General features: G+C 45.5%; 7 protein-coding genes across 7 annotated transcripts; 4 read left to right on the top strand and 3 right to left on the bottom strand.

Annotated features, from left to right (window-relative positions):
• Window positions 1-772: 772 nt before the first annotated feature.
• Window positions 773-2139, top strand: TSTA_041230 (uncharacterized protein). The gene is made up of 2 exons (XM_002484553.1): window positions 773-825; window positions 877-2139. The coding sequence occupies exon 2, from the start codon at window positions 880-882 to the stop codon at window positions 1948-1950; it is 1071 nt and encodes a 356-aa protein (XP_002484598.1). The 5' UTR covers window positions 773-825; window positions 877-879; the 3' UTR covers window positions 1951-2139.
• Window positions 2140-2816: 677 nt separating this feature from the next.
• Window positions 2817-6970, top strand: TSTA_041220 (sensor histidine kinase/response regulator, putative; the record flags this gene model as incomplete). Its single annotated transcript, XM_002484552.1, has 7 exons — window positions 2817-2899; window positions 2962-4101; window positions 4161-4910; window positions 4966-5976; window positions 6034-6271; window positions 6366-6480; window positions 6537-6970. The coding sequence occupies 7 exons, from the start codon at window positions 2817-2819 to the stop codon at window positions 6749-6751; spliced, it is 3552 nt and encodes a 1183-aa protein (XP_002484597.1). The 3' UTR covers window positions 6752-6970.
• A 704-nt stretch (window positions 6971-7674) lies between these two features.
• On the top strand, window positions 7675-8753 carry TSTA_041210 (thioredoxin reductase GliT; the record flags this gene model as incomplete). The annotated part of the gene is made up of 3 exons (XM_002484551.1): window positions 7675-8078; window positions 8136-8457; window positions 8520-8753. The coding sequence occupies 3 exons, from the start codon at window positions 7675-7677 to the stop codon at window positions 8751-8753; spliced, it is 960 nt and encodes a 319-aa protein (XP_002484596.1).
• Window positions 8754-8991: 238 nt separating this feature from the next.
• Window positions 8992-10224, bottom strand: TSTA_041200 (epoxide hydrolase, putative). The gene is made up of 3 exons (XM_002484550.1): window positions 9873-10224; window positions 9392-9790; window positions 8992-9340 (listed from the first exon to the last, which is right to left on the bottom strand). The coding sequence occupies exons 1-3, from the start codon at window positions 10202-10204 to the stop codon at window positions 9082-9084; spliced, it is 990 nt and encodes a 329-aa protein (XP_002484595.1). The 5' UTR covers window positions 10205-10224; the 3' UTR covers window positions 8992-9081.
• A 288-nt stretch (window positions 10225-10512) lies between these two features.
• TSTA_041190 (uncharacterized protein) lies at window positions 10513-10904 on the bottom strand (the record flags this gene model as incomplete). The annotated part of the gene is made up of 2 exons (XM_002484549.1): window positions 10513-10576; window positions 10603-10904. 2 exons carry the CDS (start codon window positions 10902-10904, stop codon window positions 10513-10515), a joined length of 366 nt encoding a protein of 121 aa, XP_002484594.1.
• Window positions 10905-13282: 2378 nt separating this feature from the next.
• On the top strand, window positions 13283-15055 carry TSTA_041180 (uncharacterized protein; the record flags this gene model as incomplete). Its single annotated transcript, XM_002484548.1, has 2 exons — window positions 13283-13395; window positions 13445-15055. The coding sequence occupies 2 exons, from the start codon at window positions 13283-13285 to the stop codon at window positions 15018-15020; spliced, it is 1689 nt and encodes a 562-aa protein (XP_002484593.1). The 3' UTR covers window positions 15021-15055.
• A 316-nt stretch (window positions 15056-15371) lies between these two features.
• Window positions 15372-17281, bottom strand: TSTA_041170 (uncharacterized protein; the record flags this gene model as incomplete). Its single annotated transcript, XM_002484547.1, has 4 exons — window positions 15372-16316; window positions 16365-16556; window positions 16603-17059; window positions 17211-17281. 4 exons carry the CDS (start codon window positions 17279-17281, stop codon window positions 15372-15374), a joined length of 1665 nt encoding a protein of 554 aa, XP_002484592.1.
• Window positions 17282-18913: the final 1632 nt, after the last annotated feature.

The raw sequence follows: 18913 nt of genomic DNA, 5'->3' as shown, positions 1-18913 counted from the left end.
ATCCATCAGGGTGGATAAACTCGGTTTACTTAACTTAGATACAGTATTTACTGAATAGGATCCTGACTCATTCATTTCTTAAGCTTATTACCAGATCGGTTCAGCTGTTGCTGATTGATCACTATCGAACATCTCGGTTACCACAATATGCGGTGGCGGTTCTGATCAGCTCCTTGTGTAAGAAGATGTTGGTTCTCCACAGGGTGACGCAAACTTGGGTTAAAATAGCTGCCTAGGATGAAATACTTCCAACACTGTTGAATGTACATGTTGGCTGATTTTATGTCATATGAACAAGTATTCAAATTACGGAACACAAGAAACTCACAAATCATGGTCAAACAGCCATCGTAGTAGCACACTGTGCTTAGGGCTTATATGCACTTGGCACCGATATAGTGTCCAGGTCATGTATGGCTACGTAACATCGTTTGCCTTATCCCAACGCGGAAAAAGGAAATGGGGGCTTCTGATTGATTGTGAAGGTTATGAGGAAATTTCCTAGCTGACAGCTTATGGCCTAGTGGACTCTCTAGGTAGCGTTTTGCAATGCCAGCCCAACATGCCTGTGGACCCTTCCCTCTTGTCTCCCGACATCTGATTGATGGCTCCAGGGGCAATCGCCAACAATAAGGGTGGTATTAGGGTTTGCAGGTGGGCACCGGTGGCTTCGGGACTTGTATAGTTGAAGCTGTTCCTTCATTCGAATCTCACTCAAACTGCTACGATGTTGGTCCCCATATAAATAGCCCATTGCTCCCACTGAGGATGACTTTACAATTGACAATTAGTTCCTAGTATAGGATTGTCACACTCGTTTCTCAAGTAAGTATACTTCGGGTTCTCACTCGATAGGCATCTACTAACTGCACCTAGGTCATGGTCGCCCACGGCTTTCTCGCTCGGCTAACAGCCGCAGCTCTCTGTCTCCTTGCTATCCCTATATCGACCGCTGTACCTATTGAAAAGCGCACTGGCGTTGTGCCAACTCTCTCTGGCGGAGAGAATGCTATGGGAGGCGGCACTTACCCTCGTGCCAACTATCTTTCCGACGGATCGATCATTGGAGCTTATACAGCATTTTCAAATGGCGACAGCATCCTTACCGTTGTCCACTCTACGGACAATGGGGTTACCTGGAACCAAGTTGGCACTGTGGCTCGCGGGGCCACGGCCACAACTGACATTGATAACCCATATCCATTCCAACTCCCATCAGGCCGTATCCTGCTCGTCTTTAGAAACCACGATCGCTCTAACGGTGGTTATACTTTCTTCCGCATTACTATCTGCTACTCTGACGACAATGGCGTAAACTGGAGCTACCTCAGCACTCCAGCCTCTGACCCCGGCCCAATCAACGGAAACTGGGAACCGTTCCTCCGACTAGCTGAAGATGGCAAGACTTTGCAACTTTATTATTCTCGCGAAAACTCTGCAGCCGACCAGGACAGTCTGATGCGCACTTCGACCGATGGTGGTGCAAGCTGGACTTCGGCCACTGTCATCTCCGGCGCCGACTCCAACAATCAACGTGATGGTATGCTTGGTGTTGCGCAAATCTCCGGTTCCAACCTCATCGCAATCTTTGAATCTGAGACAAACGGCGGTAAATTCTCAGTCCACTCAGTTACCAGTTCCGACGATGGCAAGACATGGGGTAACCGTAAGACTGTCTATGCTCCTTCTGGCTTCAATGCTCAAGCTCCACAAATCACCAATGTCGGTGGTACCCTCGTTGCTAGTTTCCAGACTGATGAGGATGGTGGTTCCGGAGAGGCTATCAAGATCTTGACTAGCGGTGATGGAGGTGCTACCTGGGGTAACAAGTTGACTACCTTCCCTGCAACCAGCAACTGGGCTGGTCTGTTGACATTGAACGACAATGCCAGCTTCTTGAGTCTGGCTGACCACTCTGGTGCCAAAGCTCAGAAGGTTACCCTCTCGTAGAGGTTTAAATAGGATATCTCTCATTTAATCCTTTCACACTCTCGTTCTTGATACGGCAGAATAGTGCCCGCACCAATTTCTTATTGTAAAAACCTGTACACAGTTTTAGTACATAAATATTCATATTGTCATCAACGGTTTTTAGTCTTGCTTGGTCGCCTGTATTGCCTTTGATCAATCACTTCAATTATCGAGATCAAGTCAACAATGTCTGAGCGTTCCTCGGCTTTTTTTGCCCACTTTCTTTGCTCCTGCTAGTCAATCGGCGCCTCTGATCGATAGGCGTTTGTCATTTAGATTTGGAGGCTTGTAATAGAAAAAACTTTACAGGATTGCTCATTGACTTGCCGTAGGGAGGTTGTCGTTCACGCATATGTGAGGGTGAGGTAGTCATGATTTGAGTCTTGTTCGAGAACAGACAGCGCCAACTGACTCGTGCAGCCCTAACCCTAAGCTCTATAAAAACATGTGACGTCAAAAGACATGGTCTGGCCAGTCATAGGCCTTCGGTTACGTCTATCAGCAACCAATGAACGCTCTCTCTGCGAGCTCAAAGACAGCCCCGCAGGTACCCTAATCCCTAAGCAGACTAGCGCACGATTATGTTAGAACTTTGGAAGAGTCGAGACGTGCCTTCCCAATGTGGGTACTGGGTACCTTCCTACAGCCAAAGTAACTTCCTCGACTCTCTCGAAGACTCTTTTTCTCTTCTCCTTCTCATTTACGTATCAACGGTCCTTGCGGCCATCAGGATGTTTAACAGCGCCGCCCCCTGCCCATCCCAGACACTGATGCGCAACGTGCTCTGCGCTAGCACGTTCGCTCACTGGGCTCTCTATTAGACGACACGAGGGAGGAGAGCAAGGATGGCGGCGCTGTCTGTTCTTCCTACGTTCGATCAATCCCCTCCTTCAGAAGCCGAGAAACGACGCATTCGTGATCTTTCGAGGTAAGAATCGTCTTTTGTTCGGTCTTAGCCGTCTTGAAGAGTGCTTACAATATCTTTCATAGGTATTACTGTGCCTTTCGCAACCCGCCCGCTTCTTCGGATGACCTCCTCACCCCAGTCGAGAGTGACAATCAACTAGGCCCCTCGCTTTCGAAAGATATCGTGCTGACCGCATTGGTCCAGCTGGGCGTATATCGCTTTGGTTGCAATCGGGCATTCGTCTCTCTGATCGATGGCCAGAACCAGCATATCATATCCGAAGCAACGGCTTCCATCTCGCTACGGAACAGTCGCAGCCATCTTCCCGACGATGGTTTATACCTCGGTGTGACGAGTCTCGACCTCGTCTTCGGCGTTTGTCCCCATGCGATGAAACTGTTCTCCGGCGAGGACGTGCCGCAACTTCGGAATACAGCCAACGTGACGGCCAATCCGACTCGTTTCATTGTTCGTGACTTCACGCGGGAAGACAATTTCAAGGATAGACCGTATGTTAGCGGATGGCCTCACTTCCGCTTTTACGCCGAGCTGCCTATATATAGTCCTGCAGGATACGTATTGGGAAGCTTTTGCGTGGTTGATGACAAGCCACGGCAGGACTTTATGGAGGCGGACGTTCTGGCATTGCAGGAGATATCCGACTCAATTTCACAGCATCTTGAAAACGTGAGGACCGTTCACTCCCACGCACGATCAGATCGACTAGTTCAAGGCTTGACCAATTTTGTCAAAGGACGACCAGACGATGCATCCACATCTTCAGTAGCGAGTCTACAAGGACTGGAAAACCTCTCTCATCTGCAACAACGATCATCGGTGGGGATAGCAGAACCTTCTTCGCCGAATATTGAAGCATTGTCTCTGGCAAGCACAGTAAATGACGAAACCTCACAATTTCTATCCACACAAGACTTGCCCACAGTTACTAGAAGCACATCTCTATCTTCGCCGCCTCGGGATAGTGCCACATCCTTCCCAACTATTGACAATACCACCAAGGACGAGCCATACGTGACGTCAGGAGTTGAGCGCCAATCCGTGGAAACAACTGGTCCTGATACCCCCCTTGTAACCGTAAAAGAAGGTATCCCCATATCAAAACGTGCGGATGCTTTGTTCTCTCATGCAAGCTCCTTGCTGAGGGAATCCATGGATTTGGATGGTGTTCTGTTTCTAGATGCTTGTCATTGTAATTATGGAGTGTAAGTATTTCTCCATGTGTGGTAAGTACGCGCACCAGATTCTAACATCAAGAATGCAGTGGACCTTCCGCGGACTTGACGGACTGGGAGCCGTTCCCAACACCTGTTGATGCAGATTTCACTGCACATCCTATTGATACCACATCTGACAACGACAAGGACGCGTTCTGCAAAATTCTTGGTTCAGCCACAGAAATCACCAACGACACTCCTCTAAATACTACAGTCAAAGGCTCAATAACCGAGTCCTTCCTTCAACATCTGATTAGTAGATACCCCGAAGGGGAGATATTCGATCTAGACGGAGTAGTACCATGTGACTTAGAGGAGTCAAAAATAGCGGAGGTCGAAGATAGAATGCGTATACGCCCATTCAGGAACGGTCCCCGGTCACCAAGAAGTGACCAAAATGCCCTTCAGATAACAGCAGCACGCTTGGCAAATCACTTTCCTGACGCAAAGACCGTGGTTTTCCTACCTTTGTGGGACTGGAATAAGTGCCACTGGCTGGCAGGTACCCTTATTTGGAGTCTAGACAGCGAACGGCCTCTTGAACTTGATGAATTCCACTATTTCAAGGTCTTTGGCGATGCTATCATTTCAGAGATCACAAAAGCAGAGTCGTTCGAACTCGAGAACTCAAAATCGGATTTTATTTCCTCTGTCAGTCACGAGCTTCGGTCGCCATTACATGGAATGCTAGCTAGCGCAGAATTGTTGCTTGGGACTCCTTTAGAACCTGAGCAGCGCGATTTGGTCAAGATGCTTGAAACATGTGGTCTCACTCTTCTGGACACGATGAACCATCTGTAAGTGAGTCCCTTGAACTGCGTGAAACAGCTTGCTGACAACGCTGGGTTGCAGTTTGGATTTTACTAAAATAAACAACCTGATGAGCATTGAAGAAAACGCGAACCCCTTCCATGGTCCTGCCACCACCTTGGCGAGTGTGTTTGACCTCGATATTCTATTAGAGGATGTTGTCAATGCGCTTTATACCGGAAATCTGCACGTTTCACGATACCTTGGTACTGCCACTGATTATGAGAAGCAGAAAACCAAACAGGACATGGGAAGCATGTCTGTCGTGCTACGTGTGGCGGATCAGGGCAACTGGAAACTCCGATCTATTTCAGGCTCGTGGAGACGCATCATCATGAGTATCTTCGGCAACGCACTCAAATACACCCAATCCGGTTTTATCGAGGTTTCATTATGCAAATTCAGAAAAGAGCCAGAAATATCTGCCCCGGAATTTGCCCACCTCTCTGTAACCGATACTGGATGTGGGATGTCGGCCGACTTCCTGAAAAACAAACTATTTTCAGCTTTTACGCAGGAAGATACGCTTTCTGAAGGTGTCGGGCTAGGTATGAGCATTGTACAGCAACTTGTTGGTATCATGAAAGGAACAATTGATGTGAAGAGCGAACCTGGAATCGGTACCCAGGTGGACATATTCATCCCCATTACATTGATTCCACACTCACCTGCGATTCCAATCTCTGTGGCCTCTTCCAAAACACAGTTTTGCCTCATAGGGTTTGATGGGTATTCTGACTTGACAGAAGTTCCGACGGGCAGTTTGAGTCGGGAGGGAAAGCGCAGACTCTGTATACAAAGTTTCCTCGCCCATGTTATAACACTGGATCCAAACTGGAGTGTCTCTTTTGCTGCAACACCTTCAAATGCTTGCGGCGATGTTGTCATTATAGAAGAAACAACCCTGGAACAGATGGCGGCTAACGAGTCGATACAATCGTCAAAGGTGGTTAACTCCAGCCGATTGCTGATTTTGCGCAGCGGACCACCTTCATCAGGCGTGATTAAACCTGCCAATATCAGTGCAGACGTTGTTCATACAATATATCCACCGTAGGTATTTTCCTCCCGTCAAGTATTCAGCTATTTACTCATTTGTCACTATCAAAGTTTTTGCCCACGCAAAGTGTTAGAAGCTCTGAGACGGACTCTAGAAATGACTAGCGCGCAGACACTGACTAAGCCACTTAACTCATCGACAAGCCCGATCATAGCCCTGGATTCTTCAGGCATCTCATCGACTGATGCCAGGAAACTAATCCCATCTTTCGGCATGATTACACCTATGACAGAACGTCAAAGCTTTTTGAATGTTCTAATCGTTGATGACAATGATATCAATCTCAAGGTATGTAGGAGACTAGCCACTTGTTAGTATCTCATTTATGTCTACTTCACATGAGTTTTCTGGCAGCTTATGCTGAGTTCATCTCTGTTACCAGGTTCTCTCAACGTTCGTTCGGAAACTAGGCCACACTTTTGAAACCGCGTCGAATGGTTTGATAGCCTTGAACAAGTACAAGGAAAATTCCTCGTCGTTCAATCTCGTGCTGATGGGTAAGTTGTATTTCTTTTCTGTTCCGTATTGCGACTAACCCTATCCGCTACTTTAGATATTTCCATGCCAGTGATGGATGGCTTGGTTGCTACTAGTCAGATACGAATATTTGAGAAGCGACAATCCCTCTCACCAGTCACAGTGCTCGCGGTAACTGGAGTTGCGTCGGCTACGATGCAACAACAAGCTTTGGCAGCGGGTATTGACAACTATCTAATCAAGCCACTTTCGCTGCAACAACTTAAAAGGGCAATAGCGAAGAGCACATAGTCTCTCGTTTACTATGTGGAATTCATGGTTTACGATTTTTTGGTATCGTGGGAAGTGTATATATGCATACGAGTCATATACAACGGACGGTGGCGGAGTTACGTGGCTGAGAATTTAGTCGGCGTTCATGTACATAGCACCATATACCTATATAATACGGAGGGTAGCGGTGTCGGTCTGTTTTTAAATATATAGAGCATTTGCTCTGAGCATATCCAGTCTCCAAAGCGCCATTAATTGATTATACCTACCTAGGTAGATAGAACAGTCCCGGGTATGTTGGAAAACGCTAATTATGCCTCAATCCTCAATCCGCAATCCGCTCAACCCCCAACCGAAGGCTGCGCTACACATCGGATCATATTTGAATAGTATCGAGATTGTAGCTTACCTGAAAGAAACACTCCATTGGAATAATTCTATACATACGTAACCTGCATACTACCTCCTATAAACTCTTTGCTCGCCGTGAATAGTTGGATCCAATAGAAGAGGGGAAACAGTAGGTGGAATATCTCCCAGGATACTTACTAATAATCCCATTTCACGATTTACAAATGATATGACAAATTTCCATAAGATTCGCATTTGATGATTTATCAAATAGATCTTTTGAGCTACGAAGAGAGAGAAACATGAAGGGTTCTATGGTCGTTGGTCGATGTCTCCGAAGGCCTTGGATATGTCTCCGAGATCCGCATTTTGGGAACTACCCTATTGAGTGATGTCTAGATTTCCAGGGAAAAGTATATAAACCCGGTTCCAGACAAGTCGAGAGTGTTCGTTCTCCAGGAGGAAGCCTTATTGAAAGTGTAGTATACGAGAGACGATTCCATTCCCGGGTCGGGTGTAGCAACTACCTACTCTACCCAACGCAATTGTTCCAAACAATATACATCTTCAATAACTTTACAAGAATTAAAATGCTCTCACCAACTCTCTACGACGCCCTCATCATTGGCGCTGGCCCAGCAGGCCTCTCAGTCGCAACCGGTCTCGCACGCCAGCTCCACACAGCAGCCGTCTTCAGTTCTTCCGTCTTCCGCAACGCGAAAGTAAAACACATGCACAACGTCCTGGGCTGGGATCATCGAAGCCCCACGGATTTCCGTGCAAAGGCTCGCGCAGATCTACTGGCTCGATATTCGACGGTCCAGTTCTATGATGAGGTTGAGATTGAATCTGTATCAAGACAGTCGGATGGAAGGTTTGAGGCTAGAGATGTGAGAGGGGATGTTTGGAGGGGGAAGAAACTTGTCCTTGCGATGGGTGTCAAGGATATCTTTCCCGATATTGAGGGTTATGAAGATTGCTGGGGTGAGACTATGTAAGTTTCGTCATTCTCACCACGTTCCCTGTTCGGTCACTAATGGATGATTGGTAGACATCACTGCCTCTTCTGTGACGGCTACGAAAAGCGTGGTGCCCCTTCGGCAGGTGTTCTGGCGACAGACGTACTTGAGACTAACCAGCGAGCAATGCATGTAAACCGCATGGCAAGGCGACTTGTCGACAAGGTCACCATCTACACCAACGGAAACAACGAGCAGGCATCGACATTCCGTGAAGCAATCGCTGCTCTCGATGGATTCAAAGTCGACCCTCGTCCGTTTATGAAATTAGAAAAGAAGCGTGAAATGGACGGAAATGAGCCTAAGATCATTATACATTTCAAGGATGGCACTTGTGCAGAAGAAGCTTTCTTGGTAGGCGTCCCCTCCTATACTGTTACTCTGTATTCGAATGCTGACAAGGAGTCGTTATATAGGCACATGGACCTAGATATGTACTCAACGGTCCCTTTGCCCAACAACTAAGTCTCGAAACAGTCGAGACTGGAGAGCTTAAGGTATCACCCATGTTCAACGAGACATCCATGCCTGGAGTGTTTGCTGTTGGCGATTGTGCTACTCCTATGAAAGCTGTGACACCGGCTATTGCTATGGGGACGGGAACTGCAGCTGCTATTGTGATGCAGCTTCAGGAAGAGAAGCAGGTCTAACGATGAGCAGAGTAAGATCAATAATGCGAGAGCTTAACTAATTCCCACATGAGTGCGGTCAAAACGTATGGCACTGTTCATGATCGATTGCGCTGCTATATTCATAGATTTTGCTCCATTCAATCTGTGTTCTAAGGTTCTTCTTTTGAATTGCTTTCCCTAGATTTTCAGTCAAATTTCACCTGGTCCCAGGATTTGTAAAATCAGAAGAGATACTCATAATAGCAACAAAGGATCGCGAGCACAATATGTTTAATGGCTGTAGTCTCTAATCAGTCTCCATCATCAATGAGTGATATATAAAAACATCATCTTCCGAAAGAATCTTTTATAATCCACTCGCAAACTCCTCCAGCAAAATAACTAGCTCCTTCGGCCTTTCCAGTGGAATCCAATGGCCGCATTCGAACCTCTCAATGCGTCGGTTTGAAAGATGTTTTTCTGCCGCCGGTATCTGGAATTCTGGGCGACTGCCACAATCATACGCGGCCGTAACCACCACTGCAGGAATGTCAAGGTTCTTGCTCTCATCGGTGGTGAATCTCTCGTACAAGGACTTGTCTATCCCCCGAATGAATGATTTATACCTTGCAGCAATGAGTAAACGCGTTAAAATATAGGTGGATAGGTGTTCAGACCAGTTTAGAGGACCTGTATATCCCCCTTTTTTGAGGAGTTGTACATGTGTAGCAATCTCCTCATAGCTCATCCATGGTGGAGGATGAGCAACTTTACCGCAACTCACCCATTCCTTTGCACCGCCTTCGGCGCCCATATGAGCTTTCCAATCATCTGGTTTTGTGGAATACAACATTGACATTACTGAAGCCGGGTTCTTGTCACATATAGCTGCAGCGCTATCCTCATTAAAAAAATCCATGTACGCAAAGGCTGGGTAACCAATGTACTCTTTAACCATCGTATTCACAGACTTTAGATCAAAGGGCTCTGGGGGGACGAAGCCAACAGCAGTGAAAGTCAAACCAGAGAAACGATCTGGATAAGTCAGAGCAGCCGTTGACAGAAGTGTAGAGCCCCTAACGGATTCGCGATTAGTATCAGCTAATGTACCGATCGAATGTTTTTTCTGATGAATTAAGATACAATGGTTAGATTTACCAGTCGTGCCCAACGCCAATGACTTGTTCTAGTCCTTCACTCAAAATAACCTCAATGACATGGTCTGCCATTCGTTTGATCGAGTACGCTTCCACCTCTGCCGGGTTATCAGAGTCACCATACCCGAGCAAATCCGGAGCTATAACGCCATAACCACGATCCTTCAGTAAAGGCAATACATGACGCCAATCGTAGCTTGTACTTGGGAAGCCGTGGAGGAGTAGAAAGGTAGGCTTGTTAGAATCCGATGGCGGGACGTGGATATATGAATATTTTGTGCCATCTCGAACAGTAGTGGTCTTGCTAATTTCAGGAAAGAGGTGAAGTGCCATTTTTTTCTACTTTGGTACGTGAGCTTGCAGTAATCAGATCTGAAGGAGCCATCACTTTACATAAATTTGTTATTCTTTGGTATGCTCAGATGTACCTTGGTAGAAAGTCTCCGATTCTTGAAAAAGTCTCCGCGAACGCTTCCTTTTATGATGACACGAGAACATGGTCTGTTTTCATCTACCTAGGTACAGACAAATTAAGTTGGTTTTATTTGTTCTTTAGCGTATAATAAGATTCTTCTCTTTGCCTACTCGTCCAGGTCGTGACGGGTGTTTCATTTGTTACATGACTAGAGTCCATACAGAAATCACTTTTTAAACTCGAAATAAGGGCGATTCAAGTCCGCAGAGGCGGACGATGCGCCTTTCTTACTAATCATATCTACCGAAGATATAACCATAATTCCGTTATCATGAAAAGTTCTTCCTCCGATTCATTCTCATATGGCTCTTTTCGTCCGCTTGACCCTGAACCATCAATGGACGCCATACGAGTATGACCTGACCTCTTAGCTCGTGAGCTGTACGGCAAGTTGACAGGCTCATTCGGCTTCTGCTTCGAGCAGGATGAAGAGCCTTGTTCGCCGGTAAGAGGTTTCTTGCTGACGTATTTGCGCCAAACGGCTTTCATCGAGGCAGCATTTGATGCCATAATGGCAACGTCGAGTTCGATCGCGGATACAATAATCATTTTACCCATTGTCCAAGTAAAGTCTGGGCTGGCCTGGAACTCGTGAAGGACGATAATGCGAAGAAGAGATACGACGGTGACATAGACATACCATCGGGGCCACACTGGCGAATGCACTGTATTTCCTCGCAATCAACCCGTCAGTATACCAAGAACTTCAACGACAACTCGATACTCTGTTTCCCAGCAATTCTTTCACATACGACCAAGTGCGTCACATTCCTTACTTAGAAGCAATCATCAATGAAACTCTTCGGCTCAAGCCGGCTGTACCTAGCGGTCAGCCACGTGTAACTCCTCCAGAGGGTCTTCAAATAGATGAAGTATGGATACCGGAGGATGTAGATGTTATCGTGCCTCAGTACATTCTTCAACAGGACAATAGAAACTTCCCCGAGGGCGACAAGTTTGTGCCTGAGAGATGGCTTGTGGAGAATAACGGCAAGATGATATTGAATGAACAGGCTTTCTTTCTATTCTACTAGGTGAGTCTAATTTATTGTCTCCACATTAAGTCTATTGCAGGATTGCCGCGAATAATGTTGATATGAAATAGGTCAATACTCGTGTGTGGTAAACAACTAGCTCTCATGGAACTCCGTCTGGCCATTGCACATGTTACTCTTAATTTTGACATATCGCTACCTCCGGGAGAAGATAGCGTGGAGTTTGATCAAGGGGCCAAAGACCCTTTTACATTTACAATATCTTTGCTGCAGGCTGTATTGAAGGAGCGTGGCAGGTCTTAGTATGCATTGGATCTATTTGCAAATCGTTATTAGATGCTTTAGATAGCCGAAGTCTGCGATTTACAATACATTCAATTAGTAAACAATTTAATATTAGTACCCTACTATGCAATGAGATCACTTCTGTGTAGAGGCAGGATCTCATGTGAAGCAGCAAACTCTCTTGTACGATATACCAGCTTATAGGAGTTGACTTGTCCGCCATCGACGGACGAATCAGGGATTATTATTCATTGATTCTAAGTTTTGGTGTACGTAGTTAACCGCATGTCTTGCCCTATGGTAGGGGCTCTAGGGAGAGGAATGAGATCTGCACCAAGTTAGGGCAACGGGAAAAGACCACATTACATTCCCTGACATTCCCTCATATGTAATAACCTGAAAGAACGAGAAAAGGCTTTATCTCTATGCGTTTGCTTCTCTGTAATCCAATTCATACAAGGATCAAAAATAAATCCGGTATGTTTATTTTGCTCTCAGGGTATCATCATATTCGTGAATAGACCACATATTTAGGAAAATAAGATACATGCCAATTTCGGAACACGAAGGGATAGACACATTCTATGGCTTCTTATACCGGCCCAATGGTAGGTGTGCCTAAAGATGACAGAACTCTACTTTTATTGACAGAATGCTCATGATTTAGATGTCATTCGGATACTGCGGCTTCTCAGCGCAATCCCACTTCCAAGCCATATCTTGCCAGAACAGATACCGATACCGGGCATTATGGTCACCGCATATAATACAAGAGACACTGCCCTCATCAACATTATCAGCTGCCGCAGAGCGACATCCTAAAAGAAGAACATAGTCGCCGAGTATAGCAGCAGGATTGGCCAAAACGGCAGACGCGACAGCAAAGACCACACCTTCGCCAGAACCAAATCCGAAGAGGATAACATGTACAGCCAAAGGAGCGGCGGCACTAAAGAGGAGCGTTTCATGGTTGCGAAAATATTCTACCCTATGCTCCGAGCATGTTGGTTCACCTTCGCTCCCTCCGGCTTCGACTCAGGGGATACCTATGCAATAGACGTCGAACATCAATAGCAATAAGAAGAGTAAATCCCCAAGACGTTCCTTGGTAAATGGATGCATGGAACGGGTCAAGAGCTTCAGAAAGAAGGGCAGACACGAGAGCAAGAAGTATCGGCAGTTGGATGATTCAGATCAGGCAGGTTAGTCTCATTAGTAAGTGGGAATGAATCTACATGCATATCAAAATGGTTATATGGTACGCTTCTGTCAAGCCATTATTCTTTGTTTTTGGGTGGGTTCTTTTCCTACAGTACGATATCTTAGGGTTAGGGATTGCGGGGTGAGGAGTTTGTTGGTCATGTGCACATGTACATTACAGGAAAACCTTCATGACCGACATTGATCATTTGTATTTGGAGCAATAACAGTAGGCTATCCCGGTAGGACAGTCCGATCCAACATGCTCTCTGAAAGGCTTGGATACGAGCAAAATACAACAATATCATCCTCCAAACTAGGAAATGATATCCATTCTTAGGTGGGATACTACACCTGTCATCATTCTTATCTCTCACCACCTTCGCTATCTACTAAAGTCTATACATATCTCATAAAGAGAGAAAGTAAAAGTCCGATCGAGACGGAGACAACATCATGTTGGTCGCTACGATCACGGTCTTTGCTCTTTTGCGAGTGCAAGGGGCGCTCGCTCAAGCCAGCAAAACAACAAACATTCCTCGCTGGTGTGGCAAGCCTTACAAGAGCGGGTACATAACATCTTTATTCCTTTGACAGGCTGCACTGACGACGCAAAAGTTCCCCAAATATCAACCCCGGCGGTCAATTAACCCAACCGCAACCATCACCGAACCCATTGTTATATGTACAAATCGAGCCCCGGCACAGCATCTACGTATCTTCGGAAGAATCGGCAACGTTTATAGTTGACGCTGCGCTCTCTGACTACTATGGCAGCCCGTACTCCAATTCCACCCAAGTCCTAGGATCATCAACACCAGAGCCATTTTCAGATTTATATTTCAGTATCCTCGCAGAGTCCATCGATCAAGTGCTAGTCACCAACAGCGTGAGAATAAACACAACAAATAATCTATTCGACTTCAACATTGCACAACTCACGCCTCAATTCGATCCCTACGACATTGTTTTATATGGCGCCTCTTCAGACGGAAATCAAACATACTCCACAGCCACAAAACTATTCTACCTCCCCGACAAACAGCCCGGAAGTATAACTAAAATTGACAATCTGAACGGAAATCTTCTGTACAGAAATAACGCGACTAACAACACATTCGTTCCCTTTTTCGCGTTCGGATTTTATACCTCTTGGGGCGGATATTTGGAACCGAGTCTTGAGAATTTGAAAGCATATTATGATCTCGGGTATAGTGCGGTTCATCCCATTCCATCGTTTTCGGACAATTTGACAACTGTCTTGGACTATATGGATGAGTTGAACTTGATGTTTCAGTATGATATGCGGGGGACGTATACAAATCTGACGTCCGTGAAGGAGCAGGTTAATCTAGTCAAGGATTATAGTTCTTTGCTCGCCTGGTACACAGCTGATGAACCGGATGGAAACCAAGATCCTCTTAATGCCACGACATTGGCGTATGAAACCATCGGCCAGATTGATAAATATCATCCTGTCGGATTGGTGCTGAATTGTCAGAACTACCATTTCGAAGAATACTCTGCCGGGGCAGATTATTTAATGGAAGATGCATACCCGATTGGCATTAATGCGACGTGGTCCAAATGGGGTACGCTTTGTAATGCGACATATGGGGATTGTGGGTGTGACAATTGTCTCGGCGAGTTGCAGGATGTCTCTAATCGTATTGATGATATTGCCGAATATCAAGAATGGTTGGGACAATGGTCAAAGCCTATTTGGGCAGTACCTCAATCATTTTATGGCGAGGGATATTGGGACCGGAATCCAACCGCCGAAGAAACATGGGTCATGAATCAACTTGCCCTTAACCACGGAGCAAAATCCATCATGTTGTGGGCCTTTCCGACGGTAGATGAATTAGCCACGGCCAATTCGCAGCAGTCAAAGGTTCTGACAAAGTCGCCTGTGTTGGAGTTTGTGACTGGTGGTCAACCAACACGGCTCTCGGTTAAGGCGTTTGAGTCGCTGGATGTCTCGTATTGGATTGTGGGACAGCAAGCGCTGGTTAGTATAGTAAATCTGGAGTATGCTGATGCTTCTTCCGCTATCAAGATTGTATTGCCGTTCCCTGCTTCGTCAATTGTGTCGAGTCCTTGGGGTAATGTCCCGTGGGAGCTCTCTGAAAAGACGTTGAATGTGCAGACCTTGGATGCTCTTGTAACAAGCCTTGTCATACTTCATCTGTGATATCGAAAGTTTAGCGCAATCGACGCGAATATGATTTAACCAGCACTATAGGCAAGCATATTCACGATCAGACTTGGCTCCAGAGAGGACGCCATAGTGTCCACGGGTGTAGTATGCAGATGTGAAGGCGTACTGTTCCACGTCAAAACACAACTAATGCGCTAGTATACATATATTGTATGTACTGCCACGACACTTGACATCCGGAGTTCGCAAAGGGATTAAACCAGGCCATAAATGTTCTCAAGCTGAAGTCCTGTCGGGCGCTGACTTGAGCGCCAAGTGTGTTCTATAGTGTCGTTACATGCCAAGTTCTTGCTAATAAATCCTACTGAAATATCTTGATTGAGATTACCTCTCAGAATCAACCAGATAATTCATGTCCGACCATGGAATGTCCATATGCATCTTTGCTGCCTGGCCAATGGTTAAGAAAACCTTTTTCTTGACCACATCGAATTTTGGATGCGCGTACGACAAGCGTACAGCATCAGGTATTTCAGAACTATCCCTGACCTGATTGACATGTTGTGCCAGGTTCTGTCCAGAGAGCACGGATTCCAACGGAAAATCACTGCTATAATCCGTGACACAGTCCAAAGCAGCAGCCTCTTCGATCTCGATTATCTTTTCAGCAACCATTGCACTGAGATAACTGTTAAACACCCCTTCTTGTCGAGGTGCAGAACGTAGGACCTCAACGGCTTTTCGACGAGTAATTGGATCTCGGCACAGTGTAGCAACTTCGTAGAGAGGAGCTATTACGCCGTTGTCAAGGGAAAACGCCGGCTTAACCGACGATTCTGCATGAGCATCTGTAACAGAGGAGGTGACTATCGAAGCGGCCAGTGACACAATTTCCGCAAACTGGGAATTAAATTTATCCCAAGAAAAAGGTGGTATGGCATCGGAATATCTTCCCATCTCGCAAACCGTCACGTATTCGTAATACATTAGCAGGTTATGCTTATGGATGTTGAGCAATTTAAGTCCTATTCGCTCTTTGGAGGTTAATGAATCACTGCGACGTTCTGCAAAACGAGCGAGAGCGGTGCACCATTTATCAAGACAGGTTCCGTATTGCTGAAGCAGGTATTTTGACATTTCTGGGGCCATTGTATCCGATACAGACTGCATGACTATCCGATAGTGGTTCACACATCTTTGATTTAACAGTTCAAAGCTATCACGAGCCTCGGCAATTGAGAGAAAGATATCCGGGATGTCATGCCAGAAAAGAGAAGTGTCGGGTATTGCAAGTTCCTCTTGTGTGAGATGATAGGTATCGGCGCGAGTCTACTCTGCATTAGTCTTTGCAAAAGCGCACCCAGTAGTATGACTTACCAAGGTTAAAGCTTGCCCCTGAAGGCGGAAGAACATTTTACGCAGGCTCTCCATTTCCAGACTTGACACGGTAGAAGGACGAAGGTGTGGATGTCGGAACGTTCCACTGCTTGGATCATGATAGACCTCCTTGAGGATTTTGACTCCGCTTTGAATATGATTGATCGCAGAACCATAATGACCAGAGATAATCTAGATATGTGAGTGATTTTCTAGATGCTGCGATCAACAGACATACCTCGAAACAAGTAAAGAGAATACAAGAGATTAAACAAACGTCCACCGTAACATTTTCACTACTGCTTGTGGACGGTCCCAGCAATGCTCTAATCGCAGCCAGATATTCACAAATAGCAAAGTCATTCTGTTGCTGAAGGAAAAGATCAAGTTCAAAAAAGTGGTCGTTGTTCTCAAAGTCCTCATGTAGCGATCCCAATGCAATCAATGCATGCCAAATGGCCTTCTCATGCTGGCTCGCCTGCAGCACCAGTCGGCTCCAGAATTCCGATCCGCAATAACCTGCTAGTGCAGGCACGGTTCTTTCGTAGAAGAACTGGAAACATCGGGTTTCCCGATCATTCTCAGCGTAAGGGGCCTTGGGAGGTGAGAATGCAGGTACAAGAACGGCATAATCCTTGCGTGGCCTGTACCCATCGCATTTGCGGCCTGTTGAGGAGCATCGCAGACAAATGGGTCTGTTCTCATCACATTTTACTCGTCTTTCTATTGATTGGCAACGTTATCTTAGCCAGATGAATTGGATCCGGATTGATAGCGAACATACTCCTGAAGTGTTCCAAGTACGTTAGCTAATTCATGATCGGATGGGAGCAATTCTGGACTTACTTGCACGTCAGACACCCAGATTTGGACTTCCTGTATCGGTACGTTTCGAATTTGTCCAAAGGGTCTTGCATGGTGTGCATTGTCCAGCTGTCCAGCTGTCCAGCTGTTTAGCTTGAATGTTGGATGGGGAAGAAATGTCCAAGTCAAAATTTGTTGTCGTTCCTGTTAGTCATGTGATTGGCTAGCCTCAGAAGAAAGAACCCCCCTACGGTACGGCGGACTATACCGACATTTCAAAAAAAAGCTTTTGTTTTTTCGAAGTCTAACTTTTCTGCTGGCAGAATCCAAACTTTCAATTCAGTCTTCCTAGGCGGCATGGACAGTATAGCGATTAGAATCTTGTTGAAATTAGTTAGTTCTTGACTTTGAAATTCAGAATTGAATTGAAGAAAGTAGGTATAAAGCAGGATTGACAAATGAGAAGGCCAGTTTGAACGACACATAAAGTTTGAGATGCAACATCAAAACAAAAAATATATCGGATTATGAGCTGAGTTTCATCAACTATAGATATGCAGATTGTCTTCTCGTGCGGTTTGCAATATGTACGTTAGCAAACCTATGCTGGCAATATACAGCTAATCTGGATTCAGACTCACTGGGGACATCGTCAAGAAACTGCTTGAATTCGTTGCCGTTAAGACTAAGTTCATCAGATGATTAGATCTATTATCGTTGTTATTATTGACCTTGTTATCGTTGCTATCTCTTTTCAAGTTAGCCGCAGAAAATGATCTCTTATATGTGAGTGAAAAAGGCTCCTTTTTTCTAACTATAGGCTCTAATGTAGCTGTAGATTTCTTGACAGTGGACTGTTTGACTTTGGCAGTTTGGCTTCCTGCTTGACTTTAGGTTCTTGTTTGACTTTAACTTTCTGCTTAACTTTGGGTTCGTTCTTGACTTCGGGTTCCTGTTTAACTTGGGATGCCTCTTGCTTTGACTTTCCTGCTATCTTTCTTGGTTGGTTGTGAAGTTGGTGACAGTTAGATAGGACGCGAAGGCTGTGACGGCGTAATGAGGCGATCGGTACCGTATACTGCCGGGCGACATAACATGTTCCCAATTATAATGTCTCTAGCCTCGAACACAAAAGATGATTGCTGGCGGTATTCAAAATCCAAAAGATTAGACAAGTTGCTCCACATTGGACTCACCATACGGTCCATACCTACATATACATGAGTTATAAAGTTGTAATCATTATTAAGGTATTGCCATATAGTCCTTAGATAAGCTATGAAGTGGTAGATACCCCATTTACAGCTAACTTACTCCCTGCTAATATTTGGCCTGGACAGGATTCTTAGAGCAGATCGAAGATTTTGCATCGACCACTGTCCCGGCCTTGAACTTAGAGAATTTCAAAGTATTAGACTACTCCACTGTCAGGTTCAATACTAGTATCTTAGGCACTCAGGCTGGGGGTAAGTATATCAGGTATCTAGGATTGCCATAACCACGTTTTACTGCGAGGGTGATGAAGGTATCAATTTTCCAGAACATCCGCTATGAATTGACGGCGATAAGAGAATGATTTAGTCTGACTAGAAATTCAGGTACACATTCGCGTGTCCAACAAATTGAGTTACCAGTTCGATATTCTGTATGAGGATACTGTGTTCTTTAAGCCTCGTTATTTTATTTGGCTCTTCTACATGTACAGGAGAATCAATCATGAATACATGGAACAGTCTGTAATATCA

This window comes from Talaromyces stipitatus, genomic scaffold (assembly GCF_000003125.1).
Source record: "Talaromyces stipitatus ATCC 10500 scf_1105507295515 genomic scaffold, whole genome shotgun sequence".
Lineage (NCBI taxonomy): Eukaryota > Fungi > Ascomycota > Eurotiomycetes > Eurotiales > Trichocomaceae > Talaromyces > Talaromyces stipitatus.
This window is presented reverse-complemented; position numbering and strand designations above follow the sequence as displayed.

What these genes read in the sequence shown, in the direction of transcription:
- TSTA_041230 (XM_002484553.1), top strand. Translation starts at nt 880, where the DNA reads ATGGTCGCCCACGGCTTTCTCGCTCGGCTAACAGCCGCAGCTCTCTGT.
- TSTA_041200 (XM_002484550.1), bottom strand. Translation starts at nt 10,204, where the DNA reads ATGGCACTTCACCTCTTTCCTGAAATTAGCAAGACCACTACTGTTCGA. An exon ending in ATTGGCGTTGGGCACGACTG is followed by an intron (nt 9,791 to 9,872) that starts GTAAATCTAACC and finishes CGAATCCGTTAG; the next exon opens with GGGCTCTACACTTCTGTCAA. An exon ending in TATACAGGTCCTCTAAACTG is followed by an intron (nt 9,341 to 9,391) that starts GTCTGAACACCT and finishes CATTGCTGCAAG; the next exon opens with GTATAAATCATTCATTCGGG.